This window comes from Mya arenaria, chromosome 3, assembly GCF_026914265.1.
Source record: "Mya arenaria isolate MELC-2E11 chromosome 3, ASM2691426v1".
NCBI lineage: Eukaryota > Metazoa > Mollusca > Bivalvia > Myida > Myidae > Mya > Mya arenaria.
This window is the reverse complement of record NC_069124.1, coordinates 49,143,896-49,167,178: the sequence shown is the minus strand read 5'-3', so window position 1 is coordinate 49,167,178 and position 23,283 is coordinate 49,143,896. Positions and strand designations below refer to the sequence as shown.

At 34.9% G+C, this 23,283-nt stretch overlaps 1 protein-coding gene across 7 annotated transcripts in view; it reads left to right on the top strand.

The window, feature by feature from the left end:
• The window catches only part of LOC128226718 (hemicentin-1-like), a 90,532-nt gene that overhangs the window by 55,980 nt on the left and 11,269 nt on the right, over positions 1–23,283 (top strand). For all 7 annotated transcript variants that reach the window (XM_052936710.1, XM_052936712.1, XM_052936714.1 and 4 more), the window contains exon 2: positions 13,421–13,840. In XM_052936710.1, the coding sequence (XP_052792670.1) occupies positions 13,771–13,840 (70 nt within the window). In that variant the 5' untranslated portion in view covers positions 13,421–13,770. The remainder of the gene's footprint in view (positions 1–13,420; positions 13,841–23,283) is intronic.

The following is a 23,283-nucleotide window of genomic DNA, read 5'->3' as shown; positions in this document are numbered from 1 at the left end:
AATAATCATATAAAGTGTTGGCTTTGTTTTGACAAAGTGAATGAAATATGATATAAGAAAACATAAAACAGTCTGAAATATAAGTAATGTAATACGTATATCTGTAGAATGGCATTACAGAAAAAAGTTGAAGATGAATCGGGTGAAAGCAAAGTTTCACGGCTATTCAAAACGATAGAAGCAAATATCTCTTTCAACAATACCTTATAAATATGTTCCCCAGGGGTTGGAGAGATAGGAGGCATATAGGAGGCTTTAAAAAGCAAAGGATTCTTGACGGGCGAGATTTTGACAGACCCGTTGAGACCGAAACTTTGGTAAAAATTTCTTTGCCGAACTTTCTAAAACAATTTTGATCACCGGATCATCTACCAACACATTATATTTATGTTAGAGCTAATCTCCAAATACTGTTCCCCGTACGGCGCTGTCGAACGCTATAAAATCTCAATCATCAGCACAATAAGAAATAATGAATGTCCTACGTTTTGTACACGACACGTGCGACATAAAGATAATGACAATATCAGAAATTCATTTCCACTTTTTGTCTGTGTCTGTGATATGTTCTTATAATCAAATCACTCGATGCATCTTTCACAAAGTCCTTCTTCGTTGACATAGAGGATATTAAGCGATGTTTTAGTAGTTAGTGATTCGTAATAATATTAACATAATCATTGTCTTTTGAGTTTGACAAAAGACCGCTTTTATCTGTTGAGATTGCTGTCTACGCAGCTGTGCCCTATTTTTGGCTCTGTTTCATTAAAACCACACGGACTGTTTTTTATATTAAGAAATGTCCTGTTTATAAAGAAGTAGGCATGATACCAAAAACGGAAGAGGCTGCGTTCGGTTATCTATCATGTTCTATTAACCATAAACAGATATCTCATTCTGTCTTATTTTTAAAACATTTTACCTTGGTTATTTCAATGTTGTAATCATACACATGAAATAGATCAAGTAGATACAATAAAAACGAACGTGAAAATTCCATCCGCCCCAAACTCAATCATAATGCTGTTTAAAGTCTTAAAGAGCAATATCTTATCTCCACCCAGCGAAAAAAAACACGCAACGTCCCAATGCTATCGACACAGACAACATATATCAAAGAGAAAAGTACTGATATTTTCCTTAACTTCGTCTTTCCATCAAGTGCCAGAACATCCTGAAATATTATAGATAAGGTCGATCCTCAAAATTGTAAATACAACGTTTGTTTTTATGCACATATTGGGTGTAACCAATGACATTTTTTGAGTTGTGGATTTCAGCAACCGTGAAGAGGTAATTGCACTAACGACAGATAATCAACATAAACTAACTAATTATCTTTTTGCTTTTGGAATTTGATGTCGACATTTCTTTCAACATCAAGTGTGGCCTTTTAATATCATAGTGATTTGGCTGTTTTCGAAATAAACACGATCGATATCACTCATCATTAGTGTAAAAGATGTACATTGATTAAAACAACAGCTGTAATTAAAACGAATACTTTAAATGTTGAAAGTTGCGAATATCTATAATGAACGGGTATTGTTCTCTCGCGTGTTGCCTGTGATTGCAATACTATGGAACCAAATTGTCCATACTTTAATTCAATAATGAGCTCTAAGCAAAGATTTTTAAATGCTAGTTTTATAAAGTACATACGTTTTGATATAGCTAAGCAAACACCAATGCGCCCTTAAACTTAGATGTGAAATCTGATCGCATGTTTTTTTCTGTAACGTGGTAAGTCTGCCTAATTGATACGAAGTGAACGTTTGTTGAGGCGTTTTTACTGCAGTACTCTCGTACTGGTGTTCTTTTATAAGCAATTGGTTAATGTCTTTAATTCATATCTACTCAGTTGTCGATACATACCAGTGTTTTCAGTTCTAGTTATTCTGAGAAAGGCTACCTAACATTCCTCGTAAAGTGTTCCTTTAATTGCTAATCACGTACTCTCATGCACATTTCAAAGTGTCTACAATGGTTATTAAACCATATTTTATAAATCCTTCCAAACAACTAATGTGTTTAATGTATGAGCTTCGCATTAAGAATTTACGATATTATCAGCAGTTAAACATTTACTGCAGACAATACTTGCGTAAGGAGATACATCGTTGTTTTCACGTGACTTTAGTTTAGATATTGTTGTACGAGTAGCAGCTACCTGTTTAAGTTGCAAGGAGTTTTTAAGTCAATTCGTCATACAATTGTAGGCTCACTGATTCTTGCATAAATCATTACGTCGTGCCCAATACAGTGCATTTTAAATTTGTACATTTTACTAACACTTAGGTGACGCAGGAGTCACACAATTATCCACACGTTCATATACATGCACATAAAGCATTTTAAAACCAAACTTTTCTGTTTGATATTTAATTAGTGCTTAATTCTTATACATAAACACGAATGGGACAAAACCACTACTTACATTTTTCTGTTGAAACTACTAGTTTGAAAAGTTTACATCGGTTTTATCGCATTTTTCTAAGGTCAACGCTTATCGTAAAGATATTTTTAAAAAGCGAGTTTCTATACAAAACGTACACAAGCACACTGACTGCTACGGGATATTTGCGAGATCAAACTGTTTTAAGATGTTCCAATAAACTGCGAACCACTTAATACGTCCCTTGGTGCTTGAAATATTTTAAGGGGAAGACATAAAGCCATAGACATAAAGAATGTTATAAAGTATTAGCTTTGTTTTGACAAAGTGAATGAAATACGATATAACAAAACATAAACCAGGGAGAAATATCAGTAATGTAATAGGTATATCTGTTGAAAGGCATGACAGAAGAAGTTGAAGTTGAATCGGGTAAAAGCAATGTGTCAAGGCTATTCAAAAGGACAGAAACAATTATCTCTTTGAATAATACCTTATAAATATGTTCCCCAGGAGGTGGGGAGAGAGGAATATAAGAGACTTTAAAAGGCAGATGTTTTTCGACAAGGGGGATTTTGACAGACCCGTTAAGACCGAAACTTTGGTAAAGATTTCTTTGCCGAATTTTCTAAAATAGTTTTGATGACCGGATCATCTACAAACACATTATATTTATGCTAGAGCTAATCTCCAAATACTGTTCCCCGTACGGTGCTGTCGAACGGTATAAAATCTCAATCTTCAGCACAATGAGTACTCATTAATGCTTTAAGTTTTGTACACGACACGTGCAATCTAAGGATAATGACAATATCGGAAATTCCTTTCTTATTTCTGTCTATTCTTAACATAGCTCTGATATAATTTGCGTAGATTACATAAACGACCCATATCATTCTGCCACTACTTCTAACATTGAAACTGACGAACTTATGGACGGCAAACATACAAAACCAGTCCACCACCCCAAGAAACTAAATTCGGGAACATATAAAATACTTATGATTATTTAATTCGAAGCTGACAATACAATTCTCCTTTGAGCGTAGTTAATTGCTCTTTTATTTAACCTAAAGAATAAGTACTTCACCGAACGCCGGCTTGTCCGTATTTCCACGAGCCTGGACATATCTCTCTTCCCCTTCCTGTGTAAAGGCAACTACGCGGCATCTCAGAATAATATTTTAATGGACAATCATATGCGATTAAATCTGTGGTGCTTTAGAGAGGGTCACGGTCAAAAAATATGTATCATAGAATTTAGTTTAAAACCTTAAAACGGAAACGGTTCTCTGGAACTATTTGCCTTTGACTCCCTGTTTCAGCCTGCAATGACGTTGACAACGAATTCTTTATTTGGTAAAATTGATAAAAAAATGCTTTTTTTAACGTCAACGTTACCTATAGTTTTAAGTTAAAGTCAAGCTAAAACAGATCATTTACCTGTATACCGGACCTCTCGTGTATTTTGACCCAAGGGCACGCTTCGTGGAGAGTTACTCCGCATGCCTCATTTTTTGGATTCCACAAGGGCCCTTGCGTCCAATAGTTCGATCCGACCCGAAAAATTAGATTGAAGTTCTTTATAGATTATGTACAAATGCAACGTTGGATTTCATGCACATTTGGGGTGTGACAAATGGTGCTGTTGAAACAATACATTTCAGAAGCTACGAGGTCGTGGAAACTGATTAATATATTATGAAAATTATAACTTTCATCTGTTTGTACTTACTGTAGACATTTTTTATGAAGTTGGGCTTTGCAACATCCATACGAATTGGCACTATCGATATAATAGAGTCATATGGACTACAATAAAGAAACAAATATGCTAGAATAGTTACAGCTGGAAATCATCTGAGTTAATGAATCGAAAGTTGCAAGTGAATCTGATGAGCAATTATCTCACTGCATCTCGTGAGTAACTTACATCATGTAAGTGAATATTCATCAATTTATTAATATATATTATTTGCCACATCATCACATATGATGGTAAGCGTTTCAGTTACTGATATTATTGGCATGGGGTTGACCATACTCGTGCATTAATGAATACATCATTGATTCTTTATAATTCCGAATATGCTAGAAGCCTTTTTTGTCAACTATAAAATATATTTCTAACATTTGGCATCAAAACAAATATCGAGTTAGTTGCAGTTACGTTATATGAGTACATCGATGCTATTCGATGATGTCGAACTGAAGGGAAACGAAGCGTACTCAAGTAATTTTTAATTCTCCTAAGAATTATACACGACGCGTGATTCTATAGATAGTGACATGAATACTTCTTCTCTTTCTGTATATTCCAAATATAGATATGTCCTGGCTCGCAAAAAGTAAAATGTAAAACGTATATTACCATCCTGCTACTTTGTAGATTGCTGACAATTTTGAACGGATTTCTACCATTTCAAGAGATCGGTCAGTCTCCACTTGAAATGGCAAAAATATCGTAGTATCGCACTTCGTAATCAAATCACGCCACGCCTAGGTGTTCTATAAAAAAAGGATATGCAGTGATATATTCAAGCGTCGTTTTAATTTGTTATTTATTCGTTGTGAAATGTGCCTACATCTAACACTAGAGTGAGGAAACAAATAGCTAAGGTTTCCGTGCCAGCTGCTACCTTGCTTTCAATTATTACCAAGCCAGGAAGAAGCTGCGTTTGACAGACTATAAAATCATATAAATTACCTGTTTTGAATTTAACATTTCAATCTTCGTCAATTCTGATTAAACTCAAAACATATGCCTTATTTTGACTTCTTTTTTATTCTGACTATGTTAATGTAGCAACCAAAGTGATGAAATAGATCATACAATAAAAACGAAAGGGAAACGTCCATACGCCCACAATTCAATCACAACGTTGTGTAACATACACCCAGCGAGGGACACACAACTCCCCAAAGCAACAGACACAGGCAATCTAGATTTTGAATTATATTACTTAATGCAAGTTAAAGTTTCCGCCTTGAAACCAAATGAAACAAATCCTCAAATCACATGATGAAAGAGAAAAGTCCTGATATGTTTCCTGAACCACGTCTTTCCATCAAGTTCCAAAATAAATCCTGAAATATTATACCTAAGGATGACCTTCAAAATTGCAAATGCAACGTTTGGTTTTATGCGCATCTTGGGTCTAACCAATGGCACTTTTGGAGTGATGGATTTCAGCAACCGTGAAGAGAAAAAAAGCACTACCGACAGAAGATCGACGTAAAAGAACTCGTCATCTTGTTATTTTGGTATTTCATGTTGACATGTGTTTAAACATTAAGTGTGGCCTTTCAACATCATTAAGGTTTGGTTGCTTTCAAACCAAAAAAAACACGATCGTTTTAACTCATGATCAGTGTAAAGAAGAACTTTGAAAATAAAGTAACAGCTGTAAATAAAACAAATAATTTAGAGGTTGAAAGCTGCAAGTGAATCTATAATGAACGGGTATCATTTTCTCGCGTGTTGCCTGTAAAGCAAAATGGAATTTCATTGAACGAAATTGTCCATACTTTTAATTGAATGATGAGCTTTTAACGTAGATTAATTACATTAGTTTTTATAAAGTATTTTTATATAGCCAAGCAAACACCACTGCGCCCTTAACCATAGCTTTGTAGTTACATATTTTATTTGTGGCGTGGTAAGTCTACCCGACTAATAGGGGAGTAAACGCTTGATTGGGGTGTGTTTTACTGTTTTATCTTCTGGTTTTGGCGTTGTTTTATAAACATAGTTTAATGTCTTTATTTCTTATATACTCAGTTGTCAAAAAATACCAGTGCTTGCAGTTCTAGTAATACTGAGAATAGCTACCAAGCATTCCCCGTACAGTGTTCCTTTACTTGCTAAGTACTTTAATGCACATTTTAAAACGTCTGCGATGGGTATTAAACCATATTAAATTTTTATAAATCCTTCCAAGAAATAAATCTATCTAATGTAAAACTTCGCATTCGGTTTACGATATTAAATAACAATTAAACATGTACTGCAGACATTACATGCGTTAGATGATACAACGTTGTTTTTCACGTATTCTATTAATTTATATAGTGTTGTACGTGTAGCTATCTGTTTAAGCTGCAGGGAGTTTTAAGTCAATTAGTCATACATATTTAAGCTTACTAATACTAGCCAAATCTTGTCATTTTAAAACGGGACATTTTACACAAATTTCGGTGACGTCGACGTAAAAAGGTAAACACACTCATATACACTCACAAGTAGCATTTAACAACCTTTCTGTTTAAATTTAATCCGTCTGAGTAAGCATGAAAGAGAATTGGACAGAACCACTTCTTATTTTTTTTCTGTTATATCGGTTGCATTGCATATTTCGTTTTCATGGCTTCAGTGCTTGTTGTAAATATATATTACACAGCCAATATCTATAGAAAACGTGCACAGCAAAACTTAATGCTACGAGATGTTTTCGAGAACAAACAGTTTTAAGATGTTGCAATAAACTACGAACCACTTAATACGTCCCTTGGTGGTTGAAATACTTTAAGGTGAAGACATTAAGACAAGAAATATATAAAATATTGACTTTGTTTTGACAAGGTGAATGGAAAATTATATATAACAACACATTAAACAGAGAGAAACATCAATAATGTTATTTATATTTCTGTTAAAAGGCATGGCAGAAGAACTTGTAGTTGCATCGGGTGGAAGCAATGTGTCTGGGATGTTAAATATGACTTTATCGATATGGCTTTAAAAAGCAGATAATTCTGGCCAGGCGAGATTTTGACAGCCTTGTTGAAACCAAAGTTTTGGATAGTATACTTTGCCGAAATTATTTTTATTAAGAGTTTTGATGACCGGACCATCTACCAACTCGGGGTATTTTTGTAAGATTTAATCTCTAAAAACTGTTCTCCGTACGGCGCTGTCGAACTGTATAAAATCTCAATCTTCAGCACAATCAGTAATAATAAATGTCCTACGTTTTGTACATGACACTTGCACTCTGAAGATAATGACAATATCAGAAATTTCCACCTCCTGCCTATGTATGTGGTATGTACTTGTAATCAAATCACTCAATGCATCTTTCACAAAGTACCTCTTCGTTTGCAAACAAAGAAGATATTCAGTGATGTTTCGACGCTCATTTTTAAGTTGTTAGTGATTCGTAATGAAATTTACATAATCATTGTCTGTGGAGTGTGACAAAACGACCGCTTTAACGTGTTTAAATTGCTGTATACGACAGCTGTAAGCTAGTCTTGGAACTGTTTATAAGAACATGAACCAGGGCCATTCTTTATGAAGAAATGTCACGTTCATAAACATAATTACCGAAAACAGAAGAGGCTGCGTTCGGCAATCAATATTTTACTATACCCAAAACAGATATCTTATCCTGTCTTTTTATTAAAACCCTTTTGGAAATTTAAATGTTGCAACCACACTCGTCTGATGAAATAGATCACGCAGTTAAAAAGAAAGGGAAACTTCAATCAGCCCTAAATTCAATTATAATGCTATTTAAAGACTCAAAGAGCACTGTCTTATCCTCACCCAGCGAGGGACACACGCTGTCTCAAAGCTACAGACACGGACAACCTAGATTAAAGGGTAAATTCTGATATTTTCCTCGTCTTTACATCAAGTTCAAGAACATTCCTTAAATATTAAAGATCAGGTTGTTTTTCAAAATTGTAAATTCAGCGTTTGTTTAAGTGCACATATTGGGTGAAACCAAAGACACTTAAAGTAGTGGATTTCAGCAACCGTGAATAAGTATAGGCACTACCGACAGTTATTCAAGGGAAACTCATCTTTTTTTGCTTTTGTATTTTGATGTCGACATGGCCTTTAACATCAATTGTACCCGTTCAACATTATACTAATTTGGCTAAAACAAACTTAAATGGTCTAAACACTGGGCTTTGCATCATGTCGTATACGGCATTTCTGAACTTAAAGAAGAAGTAAGATCCTTAAAAACGTATTTACAAAAACAACCTTTGATTTATGCACAATTTTTTTGCGTTACCAATGGTGCTGTAGAAACGATACATTTCAGAAGCTACGAGGTCGTGGAGACTTGTGATGGAAAATAAGTACCTTATTAAACTGATGATCCTCATCTGTTCGTACTTATTGCAGACATTTTTTTACAAAGTGGGTATTTACAACGTACATATCAATTGGCACTATCGATATAAGAGAGTCATATGGACCAAAGAAAAGTAACAAATATGCTAGAACAGTAACAGCTGCTAAAAATGAATTATTAATGAATAGAAAGTTGCAAGTGAATCTGATGAAGGATTATCTTACTGCGCACTCGTGATCATGAGTAACTTGCATTTGAGTGAATAATCATTAACTTATTAATAATTAACTTATTTGCCACGTCATTTCATAGGATGGTTTCAGCTTTTCAGTTACTGATATTGTAGGGTCGGGATTGACCCATGCATTCATGCATGAATTCATCTGTGAATCTATATTATTTCGAATGTATTTTAAGTTTGTTTTTTGCGTCATTTATAAATGATATTTCTTACCTTTGGCATCAATACAAACATCGAGCTGAGGGTATGTTATGTGAGTATATCGCTGCAAGTCGATGATGTTAAACTGTAGAGAAACAAGGCGTACTCAAGTAATGTTTAATTCTCCGAAGAATTATACACGGCGCGTGATTTCAATAAACTGTGACAATGTCAGGAAGACTTCTTCTAAACCTGTCTATTTAAAATAAAGATTTGTCCTGGCTGTCGAAAATAAAAGTAAAACGTATGCAACTTTCCTCCTACTCTTTTCTGGATTGTTGATCATTTTGAATTGGTTATCGATTCTTTCTGAAATTTACTAACATCTTACACGAAACAAATAATATAGATTTCCCACCAGCAGCTACCTATCAACTTGTTTAATAAGCATCACATGGGCAGTTTTTTGTGTGTTTTAAAAATGTCTTTTTTATAAAGAAGAATGCATAATTACCAACTACAGAAGAGGCTACGTTCAGCCATATATCATAAAACATAATTAATTAGAACATGACATTGCAATATTTGTCAAATCTGATCAAAACCAAAGCAAATATCATACTTTGTTTTATTATTAAATATTTTTCTTTTTTACCGGTATTTCAATGTTGCAGCCCCACTTATGAAATAGGTAATACAATAAGAATGAATAGGGAAAAGTCCATCAGCCCCGAAAGCAATCATAGTCTAAAGACTCGACGATCAATGTCTAAATTGCACCCCGCGATGGACACACAACTTCCCAAAGCACGCGATGGACACACAACTTCCCAAATCACGTGATGGTCACACAACTTCCCAAAGCACGCGATGGACACACAACTTCCCAAAGCACGCGATGGTCACACAACTTCCCAAAGCACGCGATGGACACACAACTTTCCAAAGCAAAGACAACATAGGTGTTAAAATGCATATCAATGCATGTTGTAGGAAAAACCATGATATTTTTCCTGAACATCGTCTTTCCAACAGGTTCCAGAACATTCCTGAAATATTGAACATAAGGTTGATCTTCAAAAGTTGTACAACGTTGGGCTTTACGCATATATTGGATGCGGCCAATGGCACTTTGAATGGTGTGTTTTAGCAACCGTGAAGAGGTAAAGGCACACCCGACAAATGATCAGCGTAAAATAACTGCTTTTGGTACTTAATGTTGACATGTCTTTCAACATGAAGTGTTGTCTTTTAACATCGTTATTATCTGGCTGCATTCAAAAGAAACACGATCGATATAAGACATGATCGGTGTCAGTGAATCATTATGATAATATAACAATAGCTGTAAGATAAATCCAATAATTCAAAAGTCTCTAGTGAATCTATTACGAACGGGTATCGTTTTCTTGCGTGCTGTTTGTAAAGCTAGACGTGATCTAATGACATAAATGGTTTCTTAATACTGTAACATTGGAGTAAATTCATTAAGTTTACTCTATATGGCTATTCCTCATTACATAATTACGCAAAAAAGTTTGCCTATGTATTTGTCCACTGGTCCCAAACATGCTTGATATGTAAACTATTTTGCTGATTAATATTTTTTTATAAACACAATATTGGATCAGCTATGTCTCTTGAGCATTTCAAGACGTTGCTGTTGCAAATATACGAGACATTCCTTCTGTTTTCATTTCTGAATTACAAATGTGTAGAACTTTCCTTTCTTTCGTTCAATTTTATAATTATTTGGTTCGTTTCATCTTAAACTGCAATGGATTCTAGAAGTGATCTACCGGCCGCGTTCTAGGCGTTTACCATATCATGTTTCGACTGACGACTTTTCGTATTTACCAATACCAGTGTCGAAATGTTGTATGGTATCTTGAAGCGGTTTTCGACCTTTTGATATGTGAAAACTTAAGTTATTGAACTTACGAGTATAGGACATCGTACATCATGTCTATCAATCGAAACATGAAATTAAAAAAGCAAATGGTTTTCTATGCACTTTGACATAAACCCTGAATTACACGTATATAATGGACACTCACCAGACTTCTGCATCATGTTTTCTGGTCTACTTAGACGAATGAAGATGTTGAAGACATATTTCGTAGACAGTTTAGTGAGAAGAAAGACGTAGAGTACAGACAGGTCAGACAAGAATATAGCACTAATAATCGTTTAGTGATGTTCTGATTGTTCAGTAATGTCAGTGGGTTTTCAACATCATTGTGTTTTGGCTACCATCAAGATATCCACAACAAACATTGTTAATTAGAATACTTTATCATCCTCATAGACAATAAGTGGAAAGGAAACATCATACAGTACAGGTTTCTCAGGATTCTGTTTTACATGTAAACTAATGCATTTGTAACAATGTAACACTTGTAAACACGGGTGAGAATGGCTTTAAAAGACAGGCACTATTTTCTGTCTAAATCATTATAGAATATACCATTAACTTTGTGGTCTACTTTCTTAATATATACAGATTCAATTTTTCGCCATATATTCTTCAATAAACTTATTAATTTCGAGGGATGAAAGCGAAAAGGTTTTATCTTCTTCTTTATTTTATGTCAATTAGAACCTTTTCGCCTTCACCCCCCCCCCCCCCCGATATATTCTTACCCTCCTCATCGTTCAGACAATGCAAAGATATTTCAATTATAGGATTGCAGCAGAAGCTGCCATTCATTTGTATGTATCGACAATGTACTGCGCTGTTGAACTGTGGAGAACTTCTCTTCCGAACGAGGAGTAATAGAACCCCTGGGCATAATACACCGGACGGGTGATTTATATAGATAGTGGCATTGTGGGGAAAGCATTTCCCAGTGGTGAGGGTTTAAAATAAGCGGCGGCGGAAATAACATGACTGTTTTAGAAGAAAGTCAGTATGTTAACGATGTGGAATAAATGTAACTCAAACATTTAGTCCATTTGATATGAATAAAAGTATATAACACAATTTAGTACAAGCAACAGAGTTGCCGCTTAAGGTATTATCTAACCTGAAAGCCCACAACTACAGAGGCTTAATAATCCTGACGACGGCTTCAGTATTTTGAAAGCGAATTTAGATTCTTATCATTATTTTGTTTTTGATAAATATGGTTATTATAAACTTTAAAGTACTGTTATTATTAAGCCAATGTTTATTAGTGATACTAATTAACTTGTCAGATTAGATTTCTGAATTTTACAACGAAGATGAAAGATGTATTTTTGAAATGTGATATCATTTCAATATGACACTTCTATTCGCTTGATAAGTTTAACCAAAGCAAACCGTCTCTCGCCGGTCAGTCTGTTTTAGAAGTGTGATCTAGTGTAAAAGTTGAATTATACGCTAAAGTCAAAATTAGTTATTGTTATGTTTAGTATATCAGTTTTCTTGAATATTATAAAAATGAGTCGTATAAATACAACATTCCTCATGCAATGAGAATTCATATTTGAATATTCGGTGAAACTAAATATTAAACAAGTTTCTGAAATAAACATACAACCGATTCTAGATATTTTATCATTTTTAGTAATTGGTTTCTGTTGAAGGTTTATAACACAATTTTTTACATATCAAATTCAGGGCTGTAATTTATTTGAAATAGACTACATAGTTGTTTTCTTTTTTCGTCGATTTAAACGTTTCTAATATATTAGTGTCCATCCTACTTGCTAAAACCTCATAAAAGGATCGGTCAGTACACTGTTGTAAGTCAAATGAACAGTTAATTCCCTGTTATTAATCCCTTAACTTATATTCCCCTAATGACCACCATACACAGCAGACAAAATCCCTACGTTTAGAAACCCGTCTCCAATTATTTAAAATCCGGCTCACTTCGGTATTTGCTTTCCATAATTGGAATATGTCTGTCTCCAACCGTCCCGTTAGGTGGTCCAGTATTTATCTACTTTCAATCGTTCTTTTTTTCGAGTTTGATAACAGTTATGTTTCAGACTGGCTCAAATGGATTTATAAAAAGCTGCTAATCGGCTAAAGGTGAAAATAATTCCATTTGTTTATGTTTCTTTTAATAAGATGAATTTGTTGTATATATACTGTTAATCGGCTAAAGGAGAACATAATTTAATTGGTTTATGTTTCATTTAATAAGATCAATTTGTGGTATATATACCAAATATGTTTAGCTATATTTATTTCAGAGTTTATGAGACAATGACGCGTTCCAAAGATTGCTTTTACTTCATGTTCAGTCTTAAAGAAAAATTGTAATAAACATTTAGCTTGCAGCTTACTTAATAAAATAATACTTTGAGTTTCTGCGTCAACGTTTTAACGTTTATAAAGGTTTGTAAATGAATGTTTTGATAATAGCAATGAAATATTCAAATGTGATAATTTCTTTTCACAATATATCCGCATTTTCTATCCAATGCCCGGGTCACGGACAATAATTGCCATGATTTAAACAATACTAGATTGAATTGTGAAGTCAGCCAGGGAACAGACATCTAGACATAATCTGTGCGAAAGAAAGCATTTAGTAGTTAAATTTCATTGTATTTTTTCAGGAGGAATTCCGATAGACGAAACCAGCCGAAGATTGTATCGCAGATATTAAGCAGGTTTCAGGATTAACTAAAACCATTGTTGACAGACCGTAATGTTCGGAAACGCGTCACGCAGTCTATTGTAGTCTTAATAGAAATTGTGATCAAGTGTTTACTGTTGTCTTTTCGGACAAACGGTGTTGACTTCTCGGATGATTGTGGTGGGACAAATATTGTGAAAATCGCACCGCAACAGTTGTAATAATTAAAACAAAAAACCTAAGACACACAGTTTCACCATTGTTTGGATTTACATTTGTGACACAAAGAGCGCGTTGATAGGCCTCGCCCATCATGCATACACAGCCAGGATGACAGACAGACGGACGAACACTGGACACTTGATAGCCGTCTTGTGTCTTCTAATAAGCTTCATACAAGGTAGGTGATTAGCAACGATTAGGATATTTTGCAAGGCGCGCGCGCCGAAAGATACTTCTTATAATGTATATCAGAGTTTTTTGTAACTATTGAATTTATAAAATAAATACAGTATAAGTGATGGATAAATCGTACAGAATAGGATGATGGTTATGTAAAGTATAAATATAACCAAATAATATTGTATTGTGTATGAAAACGAAATACATAAAACTACTTTCAAATGGTATATGATTGGTCCACAACCTATTTAAGTGTACGGTTGTGTCTGTTTTACTAAATTATAAAACAAGAAACGGTTTATACATGATGTTTACACAGTTGATTGAACAATAAATCTAACAAGCGGTCAAGCAAAACCTTAACCGGGCAGGTTAGGGAAAATTCGAAATAGCATTTGTTTCATTTCATTTTATACTAAAGAAAATTATACGATTACTGCTAAAATTTATATACCGGTGTTCTTAAGCCATAGCGCAAATAAATTGAATGCATCGGCTGTGTTTCAAGTGTAGGGGGCCGCTTCAATACAAGGATTTAAGTCGTAACTTCAATTATCTTTAATCTGTATAAACGTCACAAATGCCAACATATTGACAGTTGATTTTGTTAACTGTGTGCTCAATTTTAATACTGAAAAAGTTCTATTTATTTAGAGATGTAGCTAGATAACGAACAGATGACACTTAGATAATTTTAACTTGCGTCTTTAATCGTTCCTTTTTTTAATCGGCGCCAGGCTATTTAAAAGAGATAAAATAGTTTTCAGGTGTCTGTTTCAAATTCCCAACCTCGATAATGTCTGATACATTTTGAAACCCTAAGCCCTTATAATTTCGTATATTTTCTGAAACTGTGAACCATCTTATAACAATTTTGTTCAATCACACATATCTTGCTTATTGCGACGAAATTTATTTCCGGGACTACAAAATCAATAGAGTAATTATGTCTAATGGCACCAGTATTTACGTATTAACTTTTAATGATGCTAGTGATATGATGAAACCTTCCAGATAAATATCTACGGTGTAAAGTGTGTAAAGGCCTAAGCACCTGTGTCAATTAAAAATTTATTCAGACAATGATTTACCCATGAGGGCCAATTTCCCTCCGGCGACAGTCTTGTTTCAAAATGCGATGGTACATTCCACAGCTACATAGGCAGTGTTTGTATACCACGTGTTAAATTACATTTAAACGTGTCATAAATGCTACGTCGGAAGGCAATAATTTAGAAGAAAAAAACATTCAAAAAAACGCTCAGGTCAGAATAAAACTTTTAAGTTTTGGGTAAAGCTTTCTTTTCATACATACGTTACCTCGCAATAATTAAAATACCGACAAAAAAGTGCTGACCACAAGGACTGTTTAAATGTCCTTTTGTTATCTTGATAACCACAAAATTGTCGAAAAAAGATCAGTCTGTTCTCTATTAATGTATTTTTTATATTTTTCTTAAACACGGCAACGTTTTGATGAAATCGTGAATCAAATGCTTCTTCGCATTCTTGTTTGGCCATTTCAAGTTTCTCTCCCACTTTCTTCTAACATAGTTCATTGTTTTCAGTTTCAACATATGCTTTAAGATTGACAACCCAATTTTCATTCATTTTCCTCGGCCAATTTACATCAAAACAATTTTGCTCGGATGTTTATGGGTGGTTTAAAATGTCAGGTTACTTTACATTTAACTACGCCGCAAGTAGATCGCGTATTAAATACTATTCAGCAGTTAATATTAATGACTCTTGGGAATCTTTATTTTTTTATTCAATAATACACTTAAATGGCAATCAATTCAAACTAAGTGATATAAAATACAAGTTAAAACACTAAGTTAATCAAAACTTTTATTAAAAAGTTAACGAACTTCTTCTACTGATGTAACGGCATACATCCGGGGTTGTTTTCGATGGAAAATTACGGAGGTGTTCCGAATGCCAAATTTTTAGAAATATTATCATTAAAAATAAAAAAGTGCAATTTCGCCTAAACCACTGGTAAATTACGCCCAGGTAAACGTCTCACTTTAGCGTCATCTTAAACCAGCCCGAATACCCGAACATAAGAAAGCACTTCACCTTAATCTACATATTAATCTTATTGCGATAATGTCGTTGTTCTATATAGAATTGGTTGAACACGACATTTCGAGCAATAACGAAAGCTATGCATTTTAGCACGACTCTAATAAACCCCAGATGCGAAGCAAAGATTAATGACAGTTCATCAAAAAGATCTCATTTTCGTAATAATTGCCAAATTACAGGCACTTACGAACTACTAACCAAGGAAGAAATCACTCCAAAAACACTTCATATCAAGGTATATTTAATATCGCCAGTGACATTTTAGTCTTCCATAGTCATATGTAATCAATTTCACTTGTGCCCTTTGATGTCTGGAAAAACGTGTTGTTTTTTTGTTATGGGAAACAAGAACGTCAAAAACCACTGCACAAAAACATAATAAAACCGTATAATTGTACTCTCATTTAAAGATGCTCTCGTACTCCGAATTAAGATGAACCATAATTAATACAATTGTTTTATTTTTCCGAAATGGATGACTAATTATCGAAGACAATGTTTTTTATGAAGGATTCCGTGTTTAATTTAAAAGGACGGGACACCATGCAACACAGTAATTCTAACCTTATGAGACGATAGTTGATCACTATATATATCTTTTAACACTCACCAGTCATTTAATATATGTGTGCATTTTCAGCTATTAAATACACGGCTACAATCGTGTTTTCAGTAATTTATATTTTCTAAGTGCATTATTAAGTAAGAAGTTAAAAGGTTTATCAACGCCACGAGATAATTTAAGTTTGTTATACACTCGTTTGTACTGATATTGAATAAGTAATAAGTTCACTTAAAGTAAACAAAATTTGTCTTATTTTTAACATGTTCGATTATAAACTTTAAAAGAGAAATGTTCATTTCTTATAAGTGGGAAATAACCGTTTGCAATAATGTCGATGATCGCGGGTCTTGTTGGCGGTGAACGTAGATATCAAAAGTAGATGCGAGAACCAGAAATTATGATGATTATCAAGTCATAAAGGTTATTAAAACACTTGACATGACGACCATAAGCTTTGAGTCGGTAATTTTATAACCATTACAAGAACTCATATAAATAGTATGAAAGGTTTTCAGACACACATTACCACTACAGAGAGTCATTCACCTCGTAATGGTATCAAAAAGTATATGTATGCTGCAGCGGCAGTACAAAAAAAAAACACTTGTTAAATCTGCACTCTCACAGAATGACAGGTTTGACTTTGTTTCATTTTGTCTCAGAATCAGCTGATTTTAGTATCAATGCATTGAATTCAGTCATATAAGATAACTCACAATGGAACAGATCTCAATTGTTTGAAAAACAGACGGACATTTCATTTACCTTAAAGCGTTAGAAGCGCTTTTGTCGATAAAACATTCATTTTCGAATGAGAATATATAAAATTGCCGTCTTATGCCTTGTCAGCAGCCTTCTATGACTGGTTTCCATACGTTAACGCAAACATTGGCTCATCCTTAAACAAAAATAAATAAGTTGTCAAAGCGGTCAATCTGTGAGAGTGCAGAATTTTAGCAAGGGGATACTTCAGTTCGCATTGAAGCCAAACAAATGCAGTACGAAATACCGGTAGATTGTGAAGGAAGTTTTGATATTTTATACTAAGTCACTCTCGTCGGCATCATGTGGCGCGGGAGTGTGGTCTTGTGCTGTGAGGAAATCCACCTGTCCGGCTTGGTGTCCACCGACCAAACTCACATGCGCCCAGCCCGGGAATCGAACCTTGGTAGGAAGTGAACGCGCTTTAACTTCTGCGCTAACCGGACATCCGTAGGCAGTTTGCTAAACATTTGGAACTCCTCGGCTATTTTGATCGAAAAAAATCGGATGTATGCCGGTACATCAGAAGAAGAAGTTCGTAAAATTTTGAATTATATCGTTAACTAAATTATGTGTTTTATCTGGTATTTGTTGATCTTAGTTCAAATTGATTGCCAGTGAAGTGTAGTAATGCAAATATAATTAATATTCCCAACAGTTAAGTCATTAAGTTTAAGTGCTAAATTAAATTACTACGCGATCTACTTGCAACGGACTTAAAATGTATCGATTTATAACATTGTAAACCGTCTATTTACATCCCAAGTTGTTTTCGATAAAAATGGCGGAGGAGCTCCGAATGTTTGCTAAATGGTTGTATAATAAAAAGGGTGAATGTCCGCACATAAAAAATGTGTTAATGCCAAATTCATTTCTCGAGAACATTTTTACCGATATCGTTAGCACAAAAAATAATTGCAACAAAATTTACTTTACCGCAGTACTGCCGTCATAAATCAGATCTGTCTAGTCGCCCAGTTTTAATACTCACAAGGGGATAAGATCCAGTTATCATTAAATCATATCTGATGTCTATTATCTTTAAGTATTCTTAAATTGCTTTTCCATCGGTCCATTTTATGATGAATTATGAATACATAAAAACAAACGTCGTTCATTTTAACGGTTGTCTTGTTTCGAAGTGATTACTTGGTAATGGATAATAAATTAATAATCTGAGCATAATTGGAAAGTAACGATGCTGTTCAGTGAGGCTTACACATTTGATTTTGCTCGTTTTGATAAATGTTTGGACAAGTATGCAGTTGAGCCCTAATAAACTAGTTTAACGTCAAATAATTTCCTATGTTTATAACCGACCTTTCAAATGCGGTCATCCTAGTTTGTGGTATGGCGTTCAGTGTATGTCTTGTGGAGTATGATATCTAGTGGCGTTGTGTATTTTTTTAGAATGGCGTTGTGTTTCTCGTAGCATTTTGAGTCTCATGGAGTGGGGTTGTGTTTATCGTGGCGTGGCGTTGTGTTTCTCGTGGCGTGGCGTTGTGTATCTCATGGAGTGGTGTTGTGTTTCTCGTGGCGTGGCGTCGTGTATCTCGTTGCGTTGTGTATCTCGTTGCGTTGTGTATATCGTGGCATGGCGTTGTATATCTCGTGGTGTTGTGTATCTCGTTGCGTTGTGTATATCGTGGCGTTGTGTATATCGTGGCGTTGTGTTGTGTATCTCCTGGCGTTGCGTATCTCGTTGCGTTGTGTATATCATGGCGTTGCGTTGTGTTTCTCGTGGCGTTGTGTATCTCGTGGCGTTGTGTATCTCGTGGCGTTGTGTATCTCGAGGCGTCGTGTATCTCGTTGCGTTGCGTTGTGTATATCGTGGCGTTGTGTATCTCGTTGCGTTACGTTGTGTATCTCGTGGCGTTACGTTGTGTATCTCGTGGCGTTGTGTTGGTTTTCTCGTGGCGTCTTGTATCTCGTTGCGTTGCGTTGTGTATATCGTGGCGTTGTGTATCTCGTGGCGTTGTGTTGAGTATCTCGTGGCGCTGTGTATTTCGTTGCGTCATGTATCTCGTTGCGTTGCGTTGTGTATCGCGTGGCGTTGTGTATCTCGTGGCGTCGTGTATCTCGTGGAGTGGCGTTGTGTTTCTCGTGGCGTTTTGTACCTCGTAGCGTAGTATATAACCTGTCAATCTTTATAAACAACCCGCTGGGCTCGTCAAGGGAGTTTCCGTTGTTATATCAGTTGGCAGGTTAATGCTACAGTGGGTGGTTATTTACACTATATTATACTACAGTTAAACCCCTTTTTCTCGAACTCTCAGGGACCGGCGAAAATACCTCGGGCATCGGAAAATTCGAGGCAATGAGGGTTGTTTACCTTCTGTATTAAGAAATCGGTCCTTTACATCTAGTTCGAGGAAATGAGGAATTCGAGCCAAGCGAGTTCGAGCCAACGGAGTTCGACTGTAAATTGTATACACATTTGCTGAGAGCAAATTCGACATATTTTGTTCAATGTCCACATAATATTCGGCTCGTGTTTCCAATGAAGCTCTATTGTTTTGTAACATTTTCACTCTGGTAGAAATAACTGAGTCGTTGTGGTCGTAAGTTAAAAATAATGACCCCATCCTTACAGTTCAATAGTAACCACGTATAATTCTCAGTTTAGTAAATCTTACATAGCTATGTTGACGTATGAAGAATGTTATGCATATGTAACAGAGCTGTCTTAACACGCTCCTAATTACGCGCACTCATTAACAGTTCCTCATCATACACCCTAACCTAACCTTCCCTTTGTAATGCAACATAAGTAATAACAGTATAACTAAGACATAAACTATGCCAGTGTTTCTTAGGTAACCTATAACACGTGTAAACAATCATTCTTAGTAATTAACGTATGGGAGTTCGGACATTGGTAGGATGACTTCTTAATGCTCCGTATATTTAGGGGATAAATTCCTATTTTTATTCATACTTTTTCTCTCTGAGGTGCTTGAGTCTACAAATCATAAATCGTTTCTGAAACCTGTTTTTTTTTCTGAAATCGTTGAACTGTAGTCAACGTCCTTTAGGGACATCTGTATTGAGTTTTTCTTTATGATATGTTCAGAAGGTCTCTGATGAGACGTCCATCAAACGGATCACTGGAAGCATTTATTGCTCACAGCATGTCATTAGAGTGTTGAGAATTAGCAGCTCGCCTGTGTCTGTTTTTGTGCCAGTGTGATAGGCCTGCTAACAATGTAATACGTCGATAATACATGTACTTATCAAACACTTTATAGACAAGCCCTTCTTTTTTGCTTGCTTTTCAGTTTTCGACGAACATATAATATACCCAGTATGTGTATACCACGTGATAAATTTCGTCACAAGTGGTACGTCGGAAGACAACATTTTGCTTAAAATAAAGACTTAAATTAAAGATAACAAAGGGCAGTCTTTGCCGCTTAAAGAGCCCACCTTCATGTTATTACAGAAGTTTTGACAGTTCTCCGGCAGACGGCCGTATTGTGAAAAGGTTTGTCGAAGTGTTTTAAGAAACAAAACGCTCAATTCAACTCTGGTTAATGACCAAAGACGGGGCTCCGTAAGCGGCGTAGACTGCGCAATATTTTTTTAATTAAAATGGTGAAGAAATAGTAAAGTTATCTTTGCTTAAAGTCTTTATCCGAAGCAATATATTGCCTTCCGACGTAGCATTTATGACGCAATTTATCACGTGGTATACACACACTGATATCTAAAAACTATTTTTTTTCTTATAAATGTCCACAAAAGCCATTGCAGTGAAACAAATAAGACACTCTTTGGGCCTGAGTTAGTAAAATAACTGCTTATATCACTAAATGAATCATACAATGTATGTGTGTTAATTAAAATTCAATACAAAGGTGAAGATTTGTTTTATGCATAAAATGTGAACAAAAACCTCTTTTTTTTCTTCTTTTTTTAAATTGACAAGAACAGCAGTTTCTGTCCAAGATCAAGTGACAATAACATTCAATTTGCGTGATTATGGTTTAAAAAGAAAATGTCAAACATCATCAATAGAAATACAATGATGAATGATATAAAAAACAACTTACGAACTCAGTGATGAATGACTTATAAAACAACTTACGAACAAAACTTACTGTGTAAATAGGTTTTATATTAATCTCTTAATTTCTTATAATGACTTGAAGTAAGCTTTGGCATCACTTTGAAAGTTGGCCTTTGAAGTATAATTACTGCATCAGTGTTCTCAAAACGTTTTATTTGTTTTTATTTGATATTGATGGTTCAGCTGTTCAAAACAAGCATACCACCCATAAAAAATGCAGGACTCTGTTAGATCGTGTTTTTTTTTACAGATCATACTATTTATCATTATGGCGAATATGATAATGTTCATGAAACGCATCCAAAATAGGATATCATTTTTCAAATAAGATAGTCATGCATGACACATGTGAAATTTGTAATAGATGCAGGTTTTTGATGTGGCATATTATCGCATTCTTCACATTCAAATATCAATGTGCAATTTTATCAAAAATGTGCATTTTACATAATTACATTCGCCTTTTATGGCTTGGTAATTATTGACAAATGTTTCTTTACCATATCCGTATACTATTCTCTCCATTTCCATAGATCCTGAAAGTGATGAAAAGAAAAATGAGTTTCATAGAATTGGAGTTATAAGTCCTCATTCACAACAAGAAAATTAGATGTCGAAATGAGATCTATGAAATATATGGCGCTACAAGACTTTATGCATGAATCAGAATGGAACAATAATGAATCCTTTGACAAATAAATCGCCTTAACACCTGCTGCTGATTATTCCATACGACTCCTTGAAGTATGGTTTATAGAACAAGGAAAATAACCTTTCTTATAAATGTGTGGTTTATACATCAAGGAAACTTACCACATAAAGTATCGTATGCGAAGTGGGTCAAGTGGGGCCAACACCAGAGAATTTTGAACTGTCGATTGCGTGCAGACAATCATATAACGTTCACCGTTTATTCCCTCTCGATTGTTTTGATTCGAAACATTTGATGTTTCATTTCTTAATTATAATGGCGTGTTATTGATACGCAAAACGGTCTTCGGATGTATGGTAATAAAATCTCTAGAACAATATTTGACTTATTCTATTGGTAAAGACATACATCAACACGAGAGTTTTGTAGTAAATAATATATAGCAAGGTACTAAGAATCACGCGTTCTTTATCTGATATACTTGAAACATGTTCGTTAGTTTTGATTCATAAAAAGGGTTATTCGTAAGTGTCCTTTCCAACTTCATTTTCATACTGCGCTGCTATTGCATCTGGGAGGCTATTCCGGATACAAGTACTCTTCCCCACGTTGCGACCAGTATTTACGCATTCGAACCGCCTTGGCCATTTGCTAATTTGGCACGCTGCAAGTAGATCGCGTAGTAATTTCAATTTAGCCGTTAACTTAACGAATTTACTCTTCGGAATCTTAATTATATATGCAATAATACACTTCACTGGCAATCATTCTAAACTTAGATTTACGAAATACACGTTTAAAAGCTACAGACAGAAATACTATTATTTAAACTTTAAAAACCCCTCATACTGATGTACCGGAATACATAGGTTGTTTTCGATGGAAAATCATGGACCGAGGAGTTCCGAGTGACGCAGAATATGCCTGAAGCTTTTAAGACATTATGAACGAACCGCTATATTTAGATCAATAAAGAACTTCTTTTCGAAGAAATTAAGCTCGCCCGTTTGAGCAATGAGTAGGACTTCTAATTTAGAAAGTTTTAGATTAGGATATTTTTCAGTCCGAAATGTGCCCTCCTTAAATCACAAAAAAATATACGTATAAGGGAAGAAAGCGAGTACTATGCTCGCTTTTTACCATCTGTCGATGATATCCCCTTTAGCAGGGACGGGTCTTTAGAACCAAATGTATTTTTAAATCTTCCATTTTGTATTTTACCATCTACAGTCTTTCATTTGCGCGGAACTGTGACTCTCGCTCCTTTGGTTTTATGTATGAGGACAGCTTGATGAGAGCATA